The sequence below is a fragment of the Crocuta crocuta genome, unplaced genomic scaffold (assembly GCF_008692635.1).
Source record: "Crocuta crocuta isolate KB4526 unplaced genomic scaffold, BGI_CrCroc_1.0 scaffold118, whole genome shotgun sequence".
Lineage (NCBI taxonomy): Eukaryota > Metazoa > Chordata > Mammalia > Carnivora > Hyaenidae > Crocuta > Crocuta crocuta.
The window spans coordinates 8,422,663-8,446,190 of NW_027551558.1; the positions used below are offsets into that span (position 1 = coordinate 8,422,663).

The 23,528-nt window shown below is 39.5% G+C and overlaps 1 protein-coding gene across 1 annotated transcript in view; it reads right to left on the reverse strand.

Moving 5' to 3' along the window:
- Positions 1-23,528, reverse strand: part of VWA3B (von Willebrand factor A domain containing 3B) — a 208,443-nt gene that overhangs the window by 87,111 nt on the left and 97,804 nt on the right. Inside the window, exons 10-12 of the mRNA XM_077749344.1 lie at positions 19,849-20,003; positions 12,418-12,556; positions 11,015-11,146 (exon numbers count right to left, since the gene is read on the reverse strand). Of these exons, the coding sequence (XP_077605470.1) occupies positions 11,015-11,146; positions 12,418-12,556; positions 19,849-20,003 (426 nt within the window). The remainder of the gene's footprint in view (positions 1-11,014; positions 11,147-12,417; positions 12,557-19,848; positions 20,004-23,528) is intronic.

Sequence of the window (23,528 nt, forward strand, 5' to 3'; positions counted from 1 at the left end):
CTACAACAGAGAGGGAGGGAGGGAGGAGGGAGAGAGGGACACAGAGAGAGAGAGAGATACCAAGCACATACATGAGTCTCAAAACAGATCTCACAAAGAAGTTATTTTCTGCTTCCAAAAAAAGAAAGAAAAGTACTCATGGAATAGAAGATAAAATTATATTGAGATAATAATTTAAGCCCAGGAATTCCAAGGAGCCAAATCCCTGGGTGTGCCATAAAAGCCTCTATCCAGACAATTCCAGGATGGCTAGAAGCCAGGACTATGGATTTCCTGTCCTGATGACAGAGTTCTTAATGCAACTTTATCTTTGTGTTTCTGTGTGAGGCACTCACTCAGTTACTGTTCATTCGGCTGTCAACACAGCTTATACATACAATCTGAATACAAGCCTGGCAGGACAAACTGGGATTTATTCAAACATGAGCCTGTTAACATCAGCAATCTGGGCTACAGCAAAGAAACTGTTAAGTTTTTAAAACCCCTGCAGTTTCTGACCAAGGATGTAGAGCACTGGAAAGAATGTCACTGCCAGACTTGTAATAAAAAGAAGCCAGACAAACAGCAAGTAAATGCCTTTGGTTATGCTCATTAGAGTGCTTAGGTCACAGGGCAATCAGCTCACCCCAAATGTGAGGACAGACAGGCATGTGCAGAGACTGGCGAGATGCAACCACTGGTTTCCGGGGTGAGATGCCATAGACACTAGTAACAAGAGCTTGGCTGGGGTGACTGGTGAACTGGCAGAGGCCAGCCAGGTATGTACTGGTGAGAAGGTAAAGGTCCACAGGCCACAAATATAGGGGAATCTGCACTCTCTTGAAGGCTTTTTCACCGCAAAACCCACAGGGTGCTCAAGAAAGTCTCCTATATGGTGGAGAACTGGGGGAGAACAGAGACACAGGGACCCTTCTCTTCCATCTCACCCTCAGAAGAAAAGCCCTAATGTGTGTGTGTGTGTGTGTGTGTGTGTGTATCTCTGTGTGTGGTGGGGGGCGAGGAGGAAGGGCAACAAATAGAGTTACCCTTAGGGTACTGGTGAAAACCTAGGAGAGCTGGGGGAAGCTCTCCAAACCCCCCACTCTTGGAAAAGAAGCAGGGCTAGGCTCTGGGCTCAGAACTACTGAGAAAAACACACTCCCTAGACTCTGGGACACCAGCCAGCCTAAGATGAAGGCTCATTCAGAGAACACCCACCCTACCTTCCCCTACCAATATGACTGGCAAGGAACTAGTAAGAGAGTTACAATATGAGGCCCAGTGTGAAGGGAAAATCAAAATCAGAGGGTGGAGCAGACACTGACGAACAAGTCTCTAGCACATCATCCCTCCCTCCAACCCAAACCCCAAGTACCACAAAAATGTGAGGGGCCTGATGCACATGGTAATGGCAACAAACCTCAAACCTAGCCCAGCTCCAGATTAATTTTGCTCCTCTCCCCCCAAAAAGAAAGGTATGCTCATTTCTAGACACAAATAATATTTATCTCAGTCTCTATATGCTATATGTGACATCTAGCTTTCAACAAAACAAAATAAGAAAGCATACTAAAAAGAAATAAACAACATATTACTAAGAGACAAAAACACTCATCAGAAACAAACTCAGATATGACACAGATGTTGAAACTACTTGAAAGAAAATTTAAAATAACTGTGATTAATACACTAAAACTTCTAATGGCAAAGGTGAACGACACTAAAGACCAGATGGGTGATTTCAGCAGAGCAATGGAAACTTTAAGAAATAGTTGAATGGAAATGCTCAAAATCAAAAACACAGTAATGCAGATGAATACAAAGAGCAAAATCAAAACAGAAATGAGCATCAAAGGGCTGTGGGTTAGTATCAAACATTCTGACATGTGCCTAATTGGAAACACAAGAAAGGAAACAGGATACGAGAAATATCTGAAAAAAGGAATGGCTGAGAGTTTTCCAAAAACAATGACAGACACAAACCCAGGGACCCACGAAGGTCAAGTCAGATAAATGAAATAAAGTGCCCTGATACTTCTACCAGGGTGGTGGCAGAGAAGGCCAAGTGGTAAGCCAAGACTTTCATCCCCACTATGCATAACAAGTCCTCCCAGTCCAACAGCGTTCACACCCACCCAGCAGTAACGAGATGCAGCACCTCTCAGAGTTCAAGTGGGGCAGCTGGACTCCAACCTTTATCTCCTCCCCATAGTATGTAGCCTGCTGGGTCAAGCCTCTTTCACTTACCAAAATGTATTTAAGATTTACCCAAGTTATTTCATGAATCAAGAGTTTGTTCCTTTTTATTCAGGACTAGTATATCAATGTATGGATGTAAAATTGTTTATCCATTGTTTACCTGTTGAAGGACATCTGTGTGATTTCCCCTTGTGTGTGTTTATAAATAAAGCTGTTATAAATGTTTGCTTACAGGTTTTTGCATGAATATACATCAAGAACTGTTAAGGGTCTGAAATTTTTCCCTTTACTTGCACACTAACATGGATGCTGGCAGAAGAGCCAAAAGTCCTGGGTCACCGACAGGATTTTACTACTCACGTCAATAGCAGTAGGCAGAATGTCAGCTTTCTGGGGGCACCAGTTTCCTGAGTCCCAATTCCCATAGAGTGATGTGAAGAGGGCTAAGTGACACTTGCACACACAGTAGGTTGTGTTAAAGGAGAAGGACCCCGAACTTAGGAAAACTGTATATTCTATAATGGACTGTAAGCATGCTTGTCATTTGCTCTGGAGTTAGATATTATCTTTATATTAGCTAACAAACATGTCACCTTTTGCTCTGAAGGGAGACACTATCTCCCTACATTCTAAGGCAGTTTGCTATATAAACATCCTTGAAAAGACAGACCAGAGGTTCTTGAGATAAGGAAATAGATTATTGATTTGAAATCATTCCCTCTTTTGTAATGTAAGCTTTTAGTGCATTAAGTTCCTTTCCAGCACTGTTTGTTAGCTTTACCGCTCAATATTCACATTTTGCTTAATTTTCATTAAATTCTATGAGATTTTAAATTTTATTTGTGGCATTCTTTCTGATCTGTTAATTGTTTAAAGCCTGTTCTTTAATTTCCAAATGTCCTGAGATTTTCATGTTGTCTTTCTGTCATCGATTTCTAGTTTGATACCACTATGGTCAAGAGACATCTGTATCAATTCTTTTAAACTTGTTAAGGGTTGTTTTATGACTCAAGATATGTCTCTTTACGTGAATGTCCAATGTTTGTTTGAAAAGAATATATATTCTGTTGTTGGGTGGAGCATCTATTAATTAGATATGGTTAGTTGATGGTATTGTTCCATTCTTCCAAATCCTTGCTGACTGTTCAGTAGTGCTATCAACTAAGACTGGGGTACTGAAGGCCCCAACTATCATTGTTGATTTGTCCATTATTCTTCTTGACTCAAAATATTTTTCATGTATTTTGAAGCTTTGTTGTTCAGCGCATACACATTTAGGATTGTTATCTTCTTTTTTGTAATTTATAGTTGACATACAGTGTTATATTAGTTTCAGGTATACAACAAAATACTTGGACAAGTTTATACATAATACTATGCTCACCACAAGTGTAGCTAGAATTGTTATCTTCTTGTTGGATTAATCTTTTATTTTCATGTTAAGTTTCTTGCAATTCTCTTTGCTTTAAAGTCTTGCTTTAAAGTCTACTTTATGTGATATTAACATAGTTACTCCAGATTAAAAGAAAATTAGTGTTTATATATCTTTTCCATTCTTTCGCTTTTCATCCTCAACCTATGTTGTTATTTTTGAATTGACTTTCTTACAGACCACACAGAGTTGGATCATGTCTTTGTCTATTCTCTAATCTCTGTCATGTAATTGTTATATTAGATCATTTACATGTAGTTACTAACATTTAATTAAGCTTCCTATTTTTGTTTTCTTGTGTAATTCCTCTGTTTCTCATTTATCTTATTTTTCCTTGCATTGCTATGGATTATTTGAACATTTTTTAATGTTCTATTGTGATTATTTGTGATATTTTTTAATGTATTGTCTTATGTAGTTTTCTTCATGGTTGCTCTAGGCATTTTCTTATGTATATGTGTTACTTATCACAGCCTAATGATATTTATGATTTACCACTTCAAGTTAAGTATAAAAACTATCGTTCCACTTAGGTCCCTTTACTGTAGCCATTTAAAAACTATATTGTCTGAAATATTTCCTCTATGAGAGAGAGAGAGAGAGAGAGAGAGAGAGAGAGAGATGGTGTTAAACTTTGCCTTGAACTGGGGTGGCCTGGGTAGCTCAGTCAGTTAAGCGTCCAACTTTGGCTCAGGTCATGATCTCACAGTTCGTGGGTTCGAGCCCCCGTGTCGGGCTCTGTGCTGACATCTCAGAGCCTGGAGCCTGTTTTGGATTCTGTGTCTCCCTCTCTCTGCTCATGCTGTCTCTTTCTCTCTCTCAGAAATAAATAAAAAACATTAAAAAAAAATTAAAAACAAAACAAAACTTTTCCTTGAACTATAAACATCATTAAATCAACTTGTGAGGTTAGAGATTTTCTCCTATGTTTACTTCTATATTCACCCATTCCACTGTTCCTCCTTCATTTCTGAAGGTCCAAGCTTTCTTCCTATTTGGAGAGTTCCCATTAGCCATTCTTTGTAGCCAAGCAACAAATTATCTTCATTTTCCTTCTCCTTCAACCCTGAAGGATATTTTCACCAGATAGATGATTCATGGCTTACAGTTCTTTTCTTCCACCACTTGAAAAATGCTGTGCCACCTCCTTCTGGTCGCATAGTTTCAGGTGAGAGACTGCTGTCATTTGAATCGGTGTTCCTTTATAGCTTATGCGTTATTTCTCTTAGGCCGTTTTTAGGATCTTTCTTTGTCTTTACTTTTCAGAAGATTAAATATAATGTGTTGTGGTGTAGATTTCTTTGGTTTTACCCTGTCTGGGGTTTGCTTAGATTCTTGAATTGTAGTTTTTATGTTTTCCACCAAATTTGGGGAGTTTTTAGCCATTACTTTTTAAAATACTTTTTCTGTCCCACACTCTCCTATCCTTTCTAGAATTATTATGGCATGAATTTACATCTTTTTTACTGTCCCAGAGGTCTCTGAGGCTCTGCTGGTACTGGCATCAGTTGTTTGCTCTTCTCATTCAAATGTGGATTTCTTGGATCATTGGTATGATGACTGATTTTTATGTCCTGGACAATTTGGTTACTATGTTAAGAGACTATTCCCGTTTAAATGTAATTTAGAAGACAGTCACCCTGTTCAGGTGTAGTATGTTTATTTTAGCCTACCTTTGTGGGCTTTAGTTCCAATAACAATTTAATTTTCTACTCCTGCAATCTTATTTTGGTCTGCTTGGTGCCTCTTGTACTGCTGGGTTTCGCACTCAGCTCCTATTTGGTGCTATCTGTAGGAAGCCTCGCAAAGCCATCTTTTTGGGGTGCCTGTTGGTGCTAGGTGACCTGTGGTATAGGAACAGAAGCTGCTGAACCTGAATTTGCTGATGCCACTGAGTTGAGAGCAGAAAGACACAAGGCTTTACCTTTGCTGCTGTTGGAGGACTGGACTTCTCATTGGTGCCCCAGTTGTGAAGCTGGGACAGTCAGGGACTTTGCTGTTGCTGGCTGGTCACACCACCTACAGGCGACATGGGTTTAGAAATGCCTAGGACTTCGCTGCTGCCACTGCAGCAGTTGTATGGGACCACCTGCCAGTACCCCATGTGCGGACTGCAGTCTGAGACAGCCTGGGATATTGCTACTGTCACTGCCGCTAAAAGATCAGACTACTCACACATGCCAGAATGTTGTGGCATAGAAGCTGAGTGGCCGAGGACTTGACTGCTGCCATTATTTCTGGTGGATAAGACTGCCCCCCAGGCTTGGGTTGTATAACTAGGCAGCTGGAGTTTTGCTGCTTCTGCTGCTGCTGGCAGACTGGACCACTTGACAGGATCTAAGTTGTAAGTCAGGGTGAGGCAGTCATGGCTTTACTGCTGCCACTGCTTCCAATGAACTAGACTACGTGCCAGGGCCTGGGTTGTGGAAACAGTTTGGTTGTCTAGTCCACTAGATCTTTGGTGGGCCTGCCTTTTCCCAGTCCTTCAGTCAGAGAGGTGGAAATACATGGATTTATCAAAATCCGTAGATCTATACACCAAAAAGAGTGCTTTTGCTCTGTGCAAATTAAAATACAATTCAATTAGGATGAGGGAGGAAGCCAACATATTAATAACGAATGATATAACCACACTAAGGTAGCTGAGTAAAAAAGTACGTGACTTTAAGAGCTTTAGGTAACAGTGTTTTGACCGGATAGTGTAAGGCTAGAGAAAAAACTATGTGTAAAGACTATACTCCAGTTGATAAATGTTTTTCTCAGAGTATGGATTAGAAATTCTGAAACTATACGTATACTAGGACTGAACAAATAACTAAATACAATACAGATAATGAAAATCAAATCAGGTTTTTCATGGTCAAAGAAGTTACAAATAAGGAAATACACTCATTACAAATAATTCCTGTGGCTCTGGGTTGGAGTAAGCGTTATTAGTATGAGCCCCTGGTTTTATTTTTTTTTATGTATTTATTTTTGAGAGAGAGAAAGCACGTGTGCAAGAATGTGTGCAAGCAGGGGAGGGGCAGAGAGAGAGGGTGAGAGAATCCCAAGCAGGCTCCACATACAGCATGGAGCCCAACACGGGGCTCGATCTCATGACCAAGAGATCATGACCTTGGCCAATATCAAAAGTCAGATGCTTAACCAACCAAGTCACCCAGGCATCCCTTATTTTTCTTTTTTAAAGAAAATATAAATAAATAGATATAGGAATATAGGTGTTTATGGATTGATGGGCTAGTATACATATGTATCCCATCTCTGTCCACTGAGAGAACCTAGCAGCAGTGAGTCCAGAAGCAGCAATAAGCATACGTAAGTGCCCAGATTTTGGTTTCCAAATACCACTTTCTAATAAAAGAAAAAAGAGTTCTTTGGAGAAGTGTGAACTCCGGGAATGAGGTGGGAAAGTATAAGATGATCATGAAACATCTATAGTGGCAGAAAATAAGCAAGTATTCAAGAAAAAAAAAATAGATGTATATGTGAAGAAGACAGGGGACAACCTGAAAGAGTCACCAATGACCAGAGTGGGATCAAGCTTAGTAACAAAATAAATAATAGTATTGACTTATTACTGAAAGAGTAAACAAATATCCGTGAGTCCATAATGAAATAAATATATGACCGAATGAATAAATAAAATGGGGAAAGGAGAAGCTCTTCATTACAGAAGAATTCTAACACATAAATGTGAAAGGAATAGAGGAAATAGAAAGTCACCATAAGAACATCACAGTAATAACTGCTGTAGAGAAGATCCACCATTGAATGCTAAAATTAGTGGGTAAAAGTTTAAGACACAAAGGATATGCACATAGCCTCAAAATACCTCCTCCAAAACATGTATTATCTATAAAAAGAAGAGGCACCTGGGTGGCTCCATCAGTTAAGCGTCCAGCTTCGGCTCAGGTCACGATCTCACAGTTTGTGAGTTTGAGTCCCACGTCAGGCTCTGTGCTGACAGCTTGGAGCCTGGAGCCTGCTTTGGATTCTGTGTCTCCCTCTCTGTCTGCCTCTGCCACTTCCCCCACTTGTGTTCTTCTCTCTTTCTCAAAAATAAATTTTAAAAAATGGGGTGCCTGGGTGGCTCAGTCAGTTATGTGGCCAACTTCAGCTCAGGTCATGATCTCACAGTTCATGGGTTTAAGCACCACATCGGGCTCTGTGCTGACAACTCTGAGCCTGGAGCCTGCTTCAGATTCTATGCCTCCCTCTCTCTTTGTTCCCCCCCTGCTCATTCATTCTCTTTCTCTCTCTGTCTCTGTCACTCTCTCTCCAAAATAAATAAAGATTGAAAAAGAAATTTTAAAGTAACCTTACAGGGGAGACACCTATCAGATGCCACCTTACCCAAGAGATCAAAATTAAGACCACTAGTAGCAAGGCGTATCATCATAATGTGCTGTTCAACATGATGCACTGAGAAGGACACATCACCTCTGTGGTACTCTAACCCCAATCTAACCATCAGAAAACATCAGATAAAACCAGATTGAAGGAGAGTCTATAAAACACCTGATCAAAAGGTCATGCAAAACAAGGCATCACTGAGGATGTGTGATGCAAACTGGAAGAGACTGAGAAGACACTGCAACTAACCATAATGTGGGGGCACAAGTGAAACAGGTGAAGGGGATTAAGAGGTACAAACTACCAGTTATCAAATAATTAAGTCATGGGGATGAAAAGTACAGCAGAGGGAATATAGTCAATAATATTATAATAGTGTTGTATGGTGACAGGTGGTGACTATATTTATTGTGCAAAGCACTGAGTAGAGAATTGTCGAATCACTATATTGTACACCGGAAACTCATATAAAACTGTATATCAACTATATTTCAATAATAAATAAAAATTTTAAGAAATGAATGCAATATGGGGCCCTGGATTGGGTAGAAAGACTAATAAACCCTGAATGAAATCTGTAATTTAGTTAATAATGGCATTGTGATTTTCTTAGTTTTTGGTTTTGTTTTGAATAGATTTTTTTTTTAGTTTTTGTTTTAAATAGGCTCTAACTCAGGGCACCTGGGTGGCTCAGTTGCTTGAGTTCCGCTCAGGTCAATCTCCTGGTTCATCGGTTCAAGCCTGTCAGGCTCTGTGCTGACAGCTCAGAGCCTGGAGCTTGTTTCGGATTCTGTGTCTCCCTCTCTCTCTGCCCCTCCCTTGATTCTGCATGCACATGCTCTCTCTCTCTCTCTCTCTCTATTAGGCTCTAAGCCTAATGGGGCTCAAACTCAGGACCCTAATGTCAAGAGTCACATACTTTACTGACCGAGCCAACCAGGCACCCCTGTGATTTTCTTAGTTTTGACAATTGAACCAGGTTCATGTCAGATGCTAATATTAGGGGAAACTAAAGGTAATACAGGCACTCTCTGTACTATCTGTGCAACTCTTTCATAAGTCCAAAATGATTTCAAATTAAAAAGTGAAAAAAAAAACCACCAAAACCCTGCTTCAGCATTTGGGCAGCAGAAACATAGCTCAGATGGTAAACAGTACAGCTCTTCTCTCCAGGCCCCATCTCAATACTCTTGTTGACAAGCCCACCGTTCAGGGAATGTTGCAAAGATCTTAGAAAAGCTAGAAGAAAGCCAGATGGGGAGTCATGGAAAAGATGGTCAGGAGTTGGTGCCTCTTCTGTACCTGCTCGCTCCCTGCTTCCCCAGCAGCCTTGGGCCAGGCCCTGCCCCCAACTACTGGGCAGACTTGGCCCCAGCTTGTGCTCCTCTGACCTCAGGACTGACGAGGCCTGCTTGGGGAACTACTGCTCCAAAACCAGCACAAAGCAGTTTCAGAACGCAGTAGTGGTATCCTGAATTTACGGAGTTGATTCCTGAGCCAAACAGTCAAAAGAATATAGAGAAATTTGGTCTTCCTGAAAATGAATTTTGCACATTCAGCAAGCAAGAGAGCCTCAGTGGAGATTTCTGAAGATAACAGAATTATCCTTTACAAAGAATGATTTGAGTTATATTTTTAGCCATTCAGATGGCTGGTTCAATTCATTAGTAATTTCTATATAAAGCAGCACCTGTTAGTGCTTTTATCTAATGAGCCTGCATATGTGATATCTTGTTATGACAAACTCTAAATAAGTGGGCTCTGAATTAACAATCACCTATAGTCCATAAAAGGAGGGAACATATATCTCAAGTAACTTCACTTGCTAATCCTGGAAATTTATCAAGTTGAGTGTGACTTGAACATTGTTTCCCAGGATAAGGTGGCCAGTTAGATCAAGAACTTATAGGCCTCATAATTTCTTACAGAACATATTTCTTCCTTCTCCCATTTTTAAAAAACCAGCCCCAAGGGAACTCTGGTATATCCCAATGACAGTATATCTGGCATATCCCGATATTCAAGGAGCTCTGCTAAAGTCCATTTGTGGCTTCTTGTCAAATCTGGGACACTCATGCACTGAACTATTTAAAGATGTTTATGATCTACATTTGACTTTTTCAGAAGAGCCCTTAGTTTCAATTTTAGTGTATCGCAAATATCTGGAATGCTGTGTGGTTCTGGAAAAAGAACTTTTTAAAAACTTAAGGTAAATTCATGATAAGAGAAAATCCAAAGAAAGCAAATTTCTGGGGCAGCTGGGTGGCTCAGTCAGTTAAGCGTCTGACTTTGGCTAAGGTCACGATCTCACGGTTCGTAGGTTTGAGCCCCGCGTCAGGCTTTGTGTTGACAGCCAGCTCAGAGCCTAGAGCCTGTTTCTGATTCTGGGTCTCCCTCTCTCTCTGACCCTCCCCTGCTCACACTCGCACTCTCTCTCTCTCTTTCTCCCTCTCTCGCTCTCTCTCTCTCTCAGAAATTTCAAAAAAAAAAACCAAACATTAAAACAAAAACAGAAAGGAAATTTCTCTCCAGTAGTCTAAGTGCCAAGAGCAGTTCTCCAATGAAAGGCAGGCCTGAAGAAGTGATTTCTCCTTCTCACTGTATCCTGCCTCCACCCTCTCCCTGTTTGCTTTCAGTCTTAACCACTCACACTGTACTAGTTCATCAGCTAGTTCATTACTTTTGAACAAAGTCAACTGTTAAAAATAGCTGCAATATATCATTTGAAACAATAATGAGGTTTCAAGAGGATCAAATCTGAATGTTTGAGTACAAAAAAATTAAATTTTGACATTTGTCTTCATAAAGGGGTGCGATCTGAGCCAAGGGCAGATCTTAAAATGGTATGCTGTGAACAAAAGCATATCTAAATGCTAAGACAGGGACTCATGAGCTTGGATTCATGTGTCCATTGTCAACAAAACTGTGTGAAACCCCTGTTGTCTTGGGGCTCAGAACCCTCTTCTCAAGAATTTCCATGGCATGAATTAATTTAGCAGGTGATCAAGTCAGGCTTCTTCCCCCAGACCCAGCCTCCATCTTTCTTACCTTGATGTCTCTAACCCAAGACTGAGCCATTTGCAAACTATCTTCATCGATTTCAACAAGTTTTTCCCGCCAAGCAACTGCTTGTGCGTCAAACTGCACAAAATTGAATTTCCTTTTATGTTTCAGCTGTTCCTGTAAGAGAAAATTATTATTTAACCAAAACACCACTCAGATGTAAGAAAAGGTTAGGCGAGGTCACAGTTTGATAAATTTTAATCACTATGAAATCTCTTTTCAGCTCTGGAAGCTAAAAATTATATTCAAAAAGAAAATCTTTTCAGAAAATATTTAAATAACATTTATACATAGTTCGGATATTACACTTTTACAAATGTATATATGTATGAATATATTACATATATCACATATACGCATATGTTTTTATATATAATATGACCTTAAATGTTTTTTTTTGTTTTTTTTTTTTTATTTCTAGGGGGAAGAGAGAGAGAGAGAGAGACAGCGTGAGCAGGGGAGGGTCAGAGAGACAGGGAGTCACAGACTGAAACAGGCTCCAGGCTCCGAGCTGGCAGCCAGCACAGAGCCCGACGCGGGGCTCGAACCCACGAACCGCGAGATCATGACCTGAGCAAAAGTCGGACGCTTAACCGACTAAGCCACCCAGGCGCCCCTTAAATGTTGTTTTTAACACTGACATTAATGGTATACCGCATACACACACTAAATGCAATCTGTTTAAAGTAAAGAAGTCCAAAATGCCATCATCATTTTGGGCATCATCTTTTCGTTGAGGCGGGTATTTGGTTACACATTTTTTTATTTGCCTTCCACCAACCCACATTTCTCCAGTAGAGGTTTGTCAAATTAAAACCTGTATTTTGTATTTGTCAACACTGCTCACAATTATTTTCTGTGGTAACACAACAATATTCATTTGTGACAGTACCAGGATATCCATTCTAGGATTAGGAAGTAGAAGCAGTCTGCTTCAGGTCACACAACTCAGAGACAGCACAGGTAGAATAAGAATTGGACACTCCTAACCATCAGCCTACACTCCTCCCACACGTTAGTTCTGGGCCCAGTGCACGCAATAACCCTAATAAACACTAGAAATTAAAATAAAAATGCCAAGCTAAAGAGCATCTGGAAAACAATGAAGATGTGTGCACACCATAGATTTCAGGATAGAGAAAACCTAAAGCAATGGACACTGAAACCATGTGTGACAGAAAGGACCACCCCTCCTCCCCCCAACGATAAGGATCTGCTTGCAAAGGAGAACTGGCAAAGAGAGCTTTTATCTGAAGTGGGCTCCCTGTGGATGCCTGAGTGCAGACCTCACCTGTGCACCTTGCAGAACCAATGCAGGTGAAAGCTGCTAAAGATGCATTCATGACACAAAGGCCCCCAAATCCATGCATCTGACAGCTCCATCTAACCTGTATCAACTGGATGATCTTGTCCTTCACCAAGTCCAGTTTGCTCTTCATTGAATGAGATGTATCAATGAGGACGTAGACACAATCATCACGTACTTTTCCAAAGAGGATTTGACTTCCATCCTGTAGCCACTTAATCCTAGGCAGGAAATAGGTTGAAAGTGAATTTTTATTGCCTGTGGCAATGATAGATCTCCCTAGGAACTTAATAATAATACATCTACAGAGGCCAAGCCGTACTATGTTGTTTATGCACAATCTTCTGTGAGTGAATTGCTCACTTGGAGGGTTTTCTGTGGAAAATCCCACATTTGGGCTGGCTCCCTCGTCACCCCCACCTCCACTATCCATCATCAATCCAAGTAAAACAGAAGTAGGAAAATCAATAGGACAGAAAAATAAATCCAATACTGAGTTCCAAAGCCAAAAGTAAATTACTTCCTGTCATCTGATAGTTTCAATCTGTCAGTGACTTTAGACCATTTGTTCTTTTAACCCTGCTGACTGCAGTCAAGCTAGTAATGCCAGCACATTCCTGAGGCTTCAGTGAAGCTTATGGACAATATCAAGCAACCTCAGATCTCTATAATAATTAAGCATCAAGCAGTTAGTTGGAGAAGGACTGCTTCTGTGATTGGGACTTAGGCTCCCATAACAGGATGTAAATTAAGTTCAAGGCAAGACGTGGGGTAAAGGGTAAGCAGAGGAAAAACATCCTTGAAACTTCGAGTTCAGAGTTCACCAAGGCCTAGTCAACTACAATTTGTAAGGCAAAATATTGATGAAGAGATTGGTGCATAGAAGCAGAGAAGGTAGGTAAGGATAGAGAGAGAGAGAAAAGAGGAGAAAGAATATATTCTGGACATCTGCAGAGAGTGCCCTAAAGATTTTGACTAAGGAAGGGCACCTGGGTAGCTCAGTCGGTTAAGCATCCAACTTTGGCTCAGGTCATGATCTCATGGTTCTTGAGTTTGAGGCCCACATTGGGCTCTGTGCTGACAGCTCAGACCCTGGAGCCTGCTTTGGATTCTGTGTTTCCCTCTTTCTCTGCCCCTCCCCTGCTCTCTCTCTCTCTCTCTCCCTCTCTCAAATAAATAAACATTTAAAAAAAGGATTTTGGATAAGTAATAATCAGGGCATGCACGTGAAGAAACTACTAAAGCCAAGGAACAAATCACCATAAAGGAGTAACTAGATCAGCACATCAGAGCTTACCCAGGGCTAGTTCATCTATCTTCCAAACAGCCAGAGTGGGAAAGCCTCCTTAATACACAGGATATCAAGTAGAGTCTTCATAAGGGTATTACCTAAGTAGTAGAACCAAATTAGCCCTGGACTAAAGGCTGCTTGGACCTATGTTAACATAACTTAAAAGCAAGTCCCAGAGGGGCGCCTGGGTGGCTCAGTAGGTTAAGCGTCTGACTTCAGCTCAGGTCATGATCTCATGGTTCGCGGGTTCGAGCCCCGTGTCGGGCTCTGTGCTGACAGCTAGCTCAGAGCCTGGAGCCTGTTTCGGATTCTGTGTCTCCCTCTCTCTCTGACCCTCCCCTGTTCAAGCTGTCTCTCTCTCTCAGAAATAAATTAATTAATTAATTTAAAAAAAAAGCAAGTCCCAGAGGGATCCAAGTGATTTCAAGAAACATAACTGCATCATTGACCATGTATTTTAAAAATACAGCACCCAACAATGTAAAATTCAAAATGTCTGCATTCCAGTAAAAAATTACCAGGCATACAAAGAAGCAGGAAAATATGACCCACAACCAGAAAAAAAAACAGATCAACGGAAACAGACCCTAAAATGATACAAATAGAATTAGCAGAAAAAGATGTTACACAGCTATTATAAACATAATCCATATTTTCAACAAGGAAAAGTATAAGCAAACTGAGGACAGAAATAGAAAATATAAAAGGGAATTTATAGAGATGCACAATAACCAAAATGAAAAATATACTACATGGTATTAATAGACATCAGACACTAACAGAAGAAAAGATCATAGAACATTAAGAAAGACACTGCAAAAGGAAGCAATTTAAAATGAAAACAATAGGGGAGCCTGGGAGGCTCGGTCTGTTAAGCATCCAACTTGGGCTCAGGTCATGATCTCATGGCTCATAGATTTCAAGTTCTGAATGGGGCTCTGTACTGACAGCTCAGAGCCTGGGAGCCTGCTTTGGATTGTATGTCTTCCTCTCTCTCTGCCCCTCCCCTGCTCACACTCTCTCAAAATTAAAACATTTAAAAAATAAAGAAAAATAATAAAATGAAAACAGAGAAAAGGCCTAAAAAATAGAGAATAAGCAACCCATGGAACAATGTGAAGGAGTCTAACATATGTGTAGAAACTAAGAAAAAGGAGAAAAGGGAAACAGAAAAAATATTTGGAGAAGTATGGCCAAATGTTTCCAATTTTGATAAAACAATATACCCATATATACAATAAGCTCGAAGAACCTAAACAGAAGAAAAATGCAAAAAAAGGAAACCACCAACACACATCATAATATAATTTGAAATCCAATGATAAAGAAAAAAGTCTTGAAAGCATCCAGAGGCAACATCAAAATAATAGAAGACTTTTCATCATAAATGTAGCAAGCCAAAAGATAATAGAGAAAGATTTTTAAAGTACTGAAATATTAAAGTGTAAACCTATAATTCTATGTAAAGCAAAACAAAAAAACCTTCCAAAAACAAAAGAAAATTAAAGAGTTTTACAGACTAAAACAGCTGAGGTAATTCATTACCAACAGACCTACACTGAGATAAATACAAAAGAATAAAGAGGTGTAGAAATATCAAATATGTGGATAAATACAAAATACATTAACTCTCATTTTAAATCTATTTATACAACAATTGATTATTCATAATGTATTATGGGTTTATAGCATATGTGGAAATACAGAGTAGGGCAATAATAGGGGTCCCTGGGTGGCTCAGTCAGTTGAGCATCTAACTCTTGATCTCAGTTCAGGTCTTGATCTCAGGATTGTGAGTTCAGGCCCTGTACTGGACTCTGCACTGGGCATGAAGCCTACTAAAAAAAAATGGAGGACAACAATAGAAAAGAAGGAAGGGGGAATGGAAGTTGTAAGATTTTTATGATATGGATGAAATAAAATATTATTTGAAGGTAGATTTGAAGGTAAGTTAAAGATTTATACTGTAAATGCTAATGCTGTTGCACACACAACAAAATAAAGAGGTAGAGTTTATAAGCCAATAGTATAAATAAAATGGAATCATAAAAAACATTCCACAAAAGATGACAGAAAAATAATAAAAAGGGAACAAAGAACAGGTGAGAAAAAAACAAATAGCAAGATCTCAATTTAAATCCAACCAAATAAATAATCACATTACATAGAAATTATCTTAAGACTCCAGTTAAAAGGTAGAGATTAGAAATGACTATTATTTTTTTTAAGGCATCAACAATTATTTTTATTTTTATCTTTTTAATTTTTAAAAACATTTCATTTATTTATTTATTTTTTTACAAATAGTTTATTGTCAAATTAGTTTCCACATAACACTCAGTGCTCATCCCCACAAGTGTCCTCCTCCATGCCCCTCGCCCCCTCCCCCCCACATCCATCAGTCCTCAGTTTTTGTCAGCATTCAAGAGTCTCTCATGGCTATTATTAAAATGACAAGAGACAAGGGTCAGAGAAGATGTGCAGGAAAGAGAGCCCTTGTGGCACTGTTGGTGGGACTGTAAATTGGTGCAGCTACTATAGAAAACATTATGGAGTTTCCTCAAAAATTGAAAATAGGACTACCATACATTCTAGAAATTCTGCTTTCAGGTATTCATCCAAAAAAGAAAACACAGGGGCGCCTGGGTGGCTTAGTCGGTTAAGCCTCCGACTTTCGCTTAGGTCATGATCTCGCGGTTCGTGGGTTCGAGCCCCGCGTCGGGCTCTGTGCTGACTGCCAGCTCAGAGCCTGGAGCCTGTTTCAGTCTGTGACTCCCTCTCTCTCTGACCCTCCCCTGCTCACACTGTCTCTCTCTCTCTCCTAGAAATAAATAAAAAACATTAAAAAAAATTAAAAAAAAAACAAAAAAGAAAACACTAACTTGAAAAGATATATGCAGCCCCATGTACATGACAGCATTATTTATGATAGCCAAGATACGGGAAAAAAACAAGTGTCTATCGACAGATGAATGGATAAAGAAATTGTGGTATGCATATAGATGTATATAGATATATATCTATTTATATGTATACATACACACACATAGATAGATAGATAGATAGATATAGATAGATAGATAGATAGATAGATAGATAGATAGATAGATAGATAGATATAGATAGATACACACACACACAGTGGAATATCGTGCAGCCATTAAAAGAATGAAATATTGCCATTTTCAATAACATGGATGGATCTTGAAGCATTCCACTAAGTGAGGTAAGTCAGAGAAAGACAAATACCATATCATCTCTCTAATATGTGGAATCTATAAGAAAAACAAAAAGAAGTTCATAGATACAGAGAACAAGCAGATTGGTGACTCCAAGAGGCAGTGTGGAGAAAATGGGTGAAGAGTATCAAAAAGAAACAAACCAAAACCAAACCAAAACAAACCAAATCAAAACAAAACCCAACCAGAGGTTGGGGATCCTAAAAAGATTTTAGGATCATTTTGTCTCTAGTATTTAAAATTTTTGTGATAATGTATGCTGGATAGGTCTTTTTACTCATTTTCTAGATATTCCTTGAACTTTCTTTCAGTCTGGAAACACATCTTTCAGTTCCAAATTTTTTTCTTGTGAGATTCTCCCTTCATTTTATGTATGTCTATAAGCTATCTATTTGTATGTACACCTGTATGTTAACATCAACCACAGGATGCTTGTGTTGCTTTCTGAGAGACTGCCTTCATCTTCCAGCTCTCTCATTGAGTTATTTATTTTGGCTATCATATTTTGAAGAGCTCTTGTAATTCTTAATATCTATATGTATATATAACAGTCTTTTCCAACTTTGTGAGTGCAATATTTTCTATCTTTCTATCTTTCTAATAGGTTGGTTTTCTCCAAAGTTTTGTTTGTTTTTTACTACCTACATTATCCATTATCTTAGTTTGCTTGTCTTTGTTTTGGAGAGCAATATGGAGTTAAAAGAAATGGCAGCTATTCAGATTGGATTTAAAAAACAATACCCATATATATTCTGTCTATAAGAAACCTACTTCAATATAAGACACAAACAGGTAAAGGTAGAAAGATAGAAAAAAGAGAACCTATGCAAAAAAGTATCAAAAGCACACTGGAGCAGCTCTATTGATATTGGACAAAGCAGATTTCAGAACAAGGAATACTGCCAGAGATAAAAAAGGATACTTCATAATATTAAAGGAATTGATTTATCAAGAAGACATAACAACCCTAACTGTACATGTACCTACTAATAGTTTCAAAATACATGAAGGGAAAAATAACAGAACTGAAAAAAGAATGGGCAAATCCACAACTATAGCTGGAGATTTCAATGCTCTTCTCTCAACAATTTGTAGAACAATTCAAATTTAAAAAAAGAGTAATGATATGGAAGACTGAAACAACTCTATCAACCAACTTGAACTAAGATATAGTGTACTCCACCCAACAAAAGCAGAATATATAGCTTTTCTTCATATTCTGGGCCACAAAACAGTTCTCAATAAATTCATAAGAACTAAAGTCATATAGTGTCTCTCTGTCATAGTGAAATTAAAAGCTATCAGGAAAACCCACAAATACTTGAGAAGAAAACAACATATTTCTATGTAACCTTTGCTCAAAGAATTAGCATAAAGGAAATTCACAAAATGTTTTAAGCGAATGTAATAAAATACAACATAATGTGAGAGGCAGCTAAAGCAATATCAGAAGAAAATTTTAATGCTTATATTAGAAATTAAGTTCTCAAATCAGTGATCTAAGCATCCATCCTAAGAAACTTAACCCAAAGTAAGGAGACAGAAGGAAATAATAAAGAGTAGAAATCAATGGCACCGAAAGGAGAAAATCATACAGAGAAAAAAAAAACACTGACATCAAAAGCTGGCTCTTTGAAAAGATCAATAAAATGTATAACCTCCAACCAGGCTGAAAATAAATATAACATAAATTACTAACATCAGTTCTGTGTATATGTGAAGCAACAGAATATATAATTAAAACTTCCCACAAAGAAAAACTACAGGCCCAGATGGTTTCAGTAGTGAATTCTATATATATTTAAGGGAGAGATGATATCAACTCTCTACAAAGACTTCTGGAGAATAGAAGAGGGGAGAGAAGTTCCCAACAACCTCTAACACGTGGTGGGTGGAGAGGGACAAATAGGCCTGGCAAGAACCAAGTGGAGCGTCCTCAACAGCATCCTTTTTCCCAGACCTGAAATCCAAACTACTGTCCCCAAAAGTCAACCCCAAAACAATAAGCAGAGTAGACTCCAGACACAAGGATTACTTGCTCTGAGTTACCCATTGTCAGCTGGGCTTTAAGAAATTGGAATTTCCAACTGGAACTCTGAAGAGTTCATATGAGGGCAGACAGGTGTCTGCAGCATGTGATTTTATAGCAGAAAACATAGAAAGATGCAGGGAGCTCTCATTTTCAAGTGGTTACTGCCCACTGGGTACTGGTCTATACTCTATAATCCACGGAGCACATTTATAAATGTCATTATCATTCCTCCTTTATAAATGGAGAAACCAATGCACAAAGACATCAACTGACATCAACTGTGCCACACACAGTAAGTGGCAGAGTTGGTATTAAAATCCAGCTCCATCTGACCTCAGAGATCATGCACCTAAATGGATTTGGTCTTTGTGGTCTAAAGCTGTCCTCTGGCATCAGGGAGGTGAAAGCATTAAGGTAGATCATCCCATGGGGCCGATGCTGAGGTCACACCACTAGTACATCAAATGCATTAGCACTGGCAGATTTTAAGAACCAGCAAGGTTGACAAGGATCACGTGAAGTTATTTTTAGCTGCATATATATTATTCCATTGTATTGAAACACTTCACAACATTGTTAACAGTTGTCTTGAAATGTAATATCCAAGTAATACAATTTACAATATATCTGTGGCCCACAAAAAATGCAAGACATGAGCAAAAGCATTCTTAGCCTCCTATTGTGATGTGCAACCAATATAATGACACATTTCTTTGCTGTTTTTAAGAGTCTGCAGTGGCATCAAAGCAGCTTGGAATCTGGATCCAAGCATTCCCCTTTATTATTAACAAAAAAGCCATCAGCAAACCGTCAGATGGCAACCCTGACATAACAATGTTAACTGGCTGTTTCTCAACCCTGACATAACAATGTTAAGCTTTTACACAGAGGACACAGATTTTGGTTTCAAGGGAGACTAGACCACTTGTATCCTCTTGCAAATATACCAACCTCTTCTGAATCTGGGCAAGGACTGCATGGATTCTCTCATTGTACCAGGTATACTTCTCTTTGGTAATGCAGACATGGACCAAGCTCCCATCCTTCCAGGGTGTATGGACAAATCTGCTGCAGTATTTTGCATGCACTGTCTTCTTGTTGGTCTCCTAAGGAAAGGACAAAGGACAGAAGCCATTCAGGCCATTCAAAGGAGAAATCTCCAGATGGCACCCCATCTCTGCCCTATTTATATGGCTCTTAGCCCTCACTCCCATGGAAAAATCATTCAACTGTTGGTTCAACCAAACATGTACTGGGGCCAGCTCTATATGGAATCCTGTGCCAGATGTCATGAATGATAGTCAGAAAGACATGTGCAATCCCATCTGTGCCCCAGGGAAGATAGTGTTTCCAGCAGGTGTTCACATGCATACACCCACACACAGAAAGTCAGGAAGACAGAGCACTAGACACCCAGTACCTGGTGCTGGGTCGAGACAATAACAACTGGGCAATCTGACAAAGAAGAAAGAGTTCTCATGGACTAGAAGGCCAGTAGGACTCTCTGGAGGAGGTGGGATTTAAGATTCACACACACACAAATCTTTCCATTGTTACTCCCAGCCCCAAATGAAGAAAAGTAGCCAAGAACCCTATTCTACACCTAGCATCCTCTACTGGGACATACAAAACTGGTCTGAGGACAATGGCTTCCCACACAGAGAGCTCACCCAACTGATTTATGAATTTATCAAGCACAATTCCATGCCACCAGCAATACAATCTTCTAGGCAGCAGCAACAGAAGCCATAAACAAAGACCAAAATTCCTGCCTTCATTGGAGCTCACATTACAGGGAAAGAGCTAGATAATAAACAATCTTATAGCAGATCAGATGATGATAAATGCTATAGAGAAAAATAAGGCAAGGAAGGAGAATAAAGAACAGGGGATGGGGGGATGGAGAAGTTTTGTTTTTTAAGTTTATTTATTTTGAAAGAGACAGAGAAAGTGTAAGCAGAGGAGGGGTGGAGGGGAGGGAGGCTGGGAGGGAGACAGAGAGAATCCCAAGCAGACCCTGCACTGCCAGTGAAGAGACTGACATGGGGCTCGAAAAAATGAAACTGTGAGATCATGACCTGAGCCAAAATCTAGTTGGATGCTTAACTAATCCACCCTGGCATCCCAAAGAAGTTAAAACCTAAAAAAAGACAGCCTTAAAAAGAAAGTAAAATATGAGCAAAGACAGGCAGGAACAAAAAGTGTGGCCATATGGAGATCTGGGGAAGCTTGAGGACACAGCAAGTGCCAAAGCCTTGTAGTAAGAGTAAGACTATACAGGTCTAGCATGTCTGTAGAATTTTAGGAAGGTTACTATAGTCGAAACAGAGTGAGCAAGAGTAAGGAGAGAGATGATGCTAGAGTAATATGAGGAAGAGGGCCAGATGCAGACTCCATAAAGTCTACTGGCTAATGTAAGTGACTCTGGCTTCTCCTCTGAGTGAAAAAGGAACTATCCAAGGGCTTTAACATGAAAAGTGACAAAATTTTTTTCAATTAAGATATAATGGACATGTGACACTGTATTATGTATACAACATGATTTGACATATGGATATATTACAAAATGATTACCGCAATACATTTAGGTAATGCCCATTACCACACATAGTTACAGATATTTTCTTGTGATCTATTTTAAGATCACCCTTTTAGAGAAGTGACATAATTCATAGTTATAAGTTTTATTTACAATTTTAAAGTTTAATTTATAAAGATATCATTTTTGAAGGATACTCTGGCTACTCTGTTGAGAATACACTATAGAAAGTCAACAGCAGAAGCAGAAAGTCAGGAGGTTAGTTGGCATGGACCATGGCAGTATGGGAAGTGGTGAGAAGTGGTTGGTTTCTGAATTACAAATATATTACGAAGACAGAACTGACAAATTTAATGAGAAGTCAGATGTGGGTATGGGAGAAAAGAGAGGAGCTTGCAATGACTACAATTTTTGGCCCAGAGAACTACAAAAATGGAGTTGCAATGAATTTCTGGGAGGAAGATTATGGAAGAGTAGCCTTGAAGGGGAAGATCTTGATCTGTGTCTGAAGTGCTAGGTTCAAGTTGCTTATCAGAACTCCCATTGACATGGCAAGTAGCCAGGTGGAGATAAGGGAAGGATTCAGGGCTGGAAATTTAAATGTGGAAGTCACCAGCATGCACATAGTATTAAAAGCCACAGGACTGGATGAGATCACGTAGAGAATGGGTACAGACAGAGAAGCAGTCCAAGGACTGCACTTTGAGGTCCTGTGGCATTTAGAGGCTGGGAACATGGGAAAGAAGTAACAAAGAACACTAACAAAGAATAGCCAGTGAGGTAGAAGGAAAACAGGGCAGTGAGTGTTTTGCAAGCAAAAGAATTTCAAGGAAGTAACCAACTACATCAAATGCTGACAGTAGATCAAGTAAGAGCGAAACTGAGAACTGACCCCTGGATTTAGCAATGCCAGTATCCCTAGAAAGAGTGGATTTTGGTGGAGGGAGGCCTTGCCCATGTGGAGTGCATTCAAATAGGCATGGGAGAATTGCAAGACTAGAGAAAGGAAATATATACAACTTTTGAGGAGTTAGATTCTACAAAGGAACAGAGAAATGAGGCAAATGAGGCAGAATCAGAGGCAAACGTGGGGGTCAAAACCCTGTTATTTTTAAGATGGGAGAAACCATGTTTGTGTGCTGATGGGAAAGATGCAGAAATGAGGGTAATACTGATGATACAGAACAGAAAAGGGGAGAATGAGTAAATGGGGAATAGGGATCAGTGCACACATGGAGGGGTTGACCATAGATAGAAGTGAGGACAATTTACCCATTCTGGAAATAACACGGGTAGAACACACAGGCATAAATGCTGGGGGATTTGTAGATATGGAAGTGGATGTTCATGAATATTCATTCCAATGTTCAATGAAATGGGAAGCAAGGTCACTAGCTGAGAGTAAGCAAAGAGGAGAAGATGTTTGAAGCTTGAGATGAGAAGAGTAGACACCTTGGAGAATGAGCATCTAGGTAGATTGGAAAAGCCCATGAGGATTGGTGGACAGCACAAGAGATCCAAGTGAAGTTAGAGGTCATGAATTTAAAGGGAAGCCAGGTACCGTGGCTATGTGCTTTTCTCTGGTTTCTTCTGCCACAATCAGCTGCACAGCTGTAATGCAGAAAAGGCAGAGAGGTGGATTGAACCAGGGTTGGGGTTTTGCCAGATGAACATAATAATTTAGGAGAGGGAAAGTAGTTGAGCATGTACAAGAGGGACAAAAGGATAGAGAGAACACAGAACAGGGAACAGAAACAAGAAACTGTATAATCCCAGTGGGGTTGAAAGATTAGAATTAGGTAGTAGAGGAAATGACCTTAAAAAATGAGGTAAAAATAGGCAACCAACGGAATGGGAAAAGATAGTTGCAAATGACATATCAGATAAAGGGTTAATATCCAGAATCTATAAGGAACTCACCAAACTACACGCCCGAAAAACAAACAACCCAGTGAAGAAATGGGCAGAAGATATGAACAGACACTTCTCCAAAGAGGACATCCAGATGGCCAACAGACACATGAAACGATGCTCAGCATCCCTCCTCATCAGGGAAATACAAATCAAAACCACACTGAGATACCACCTCACG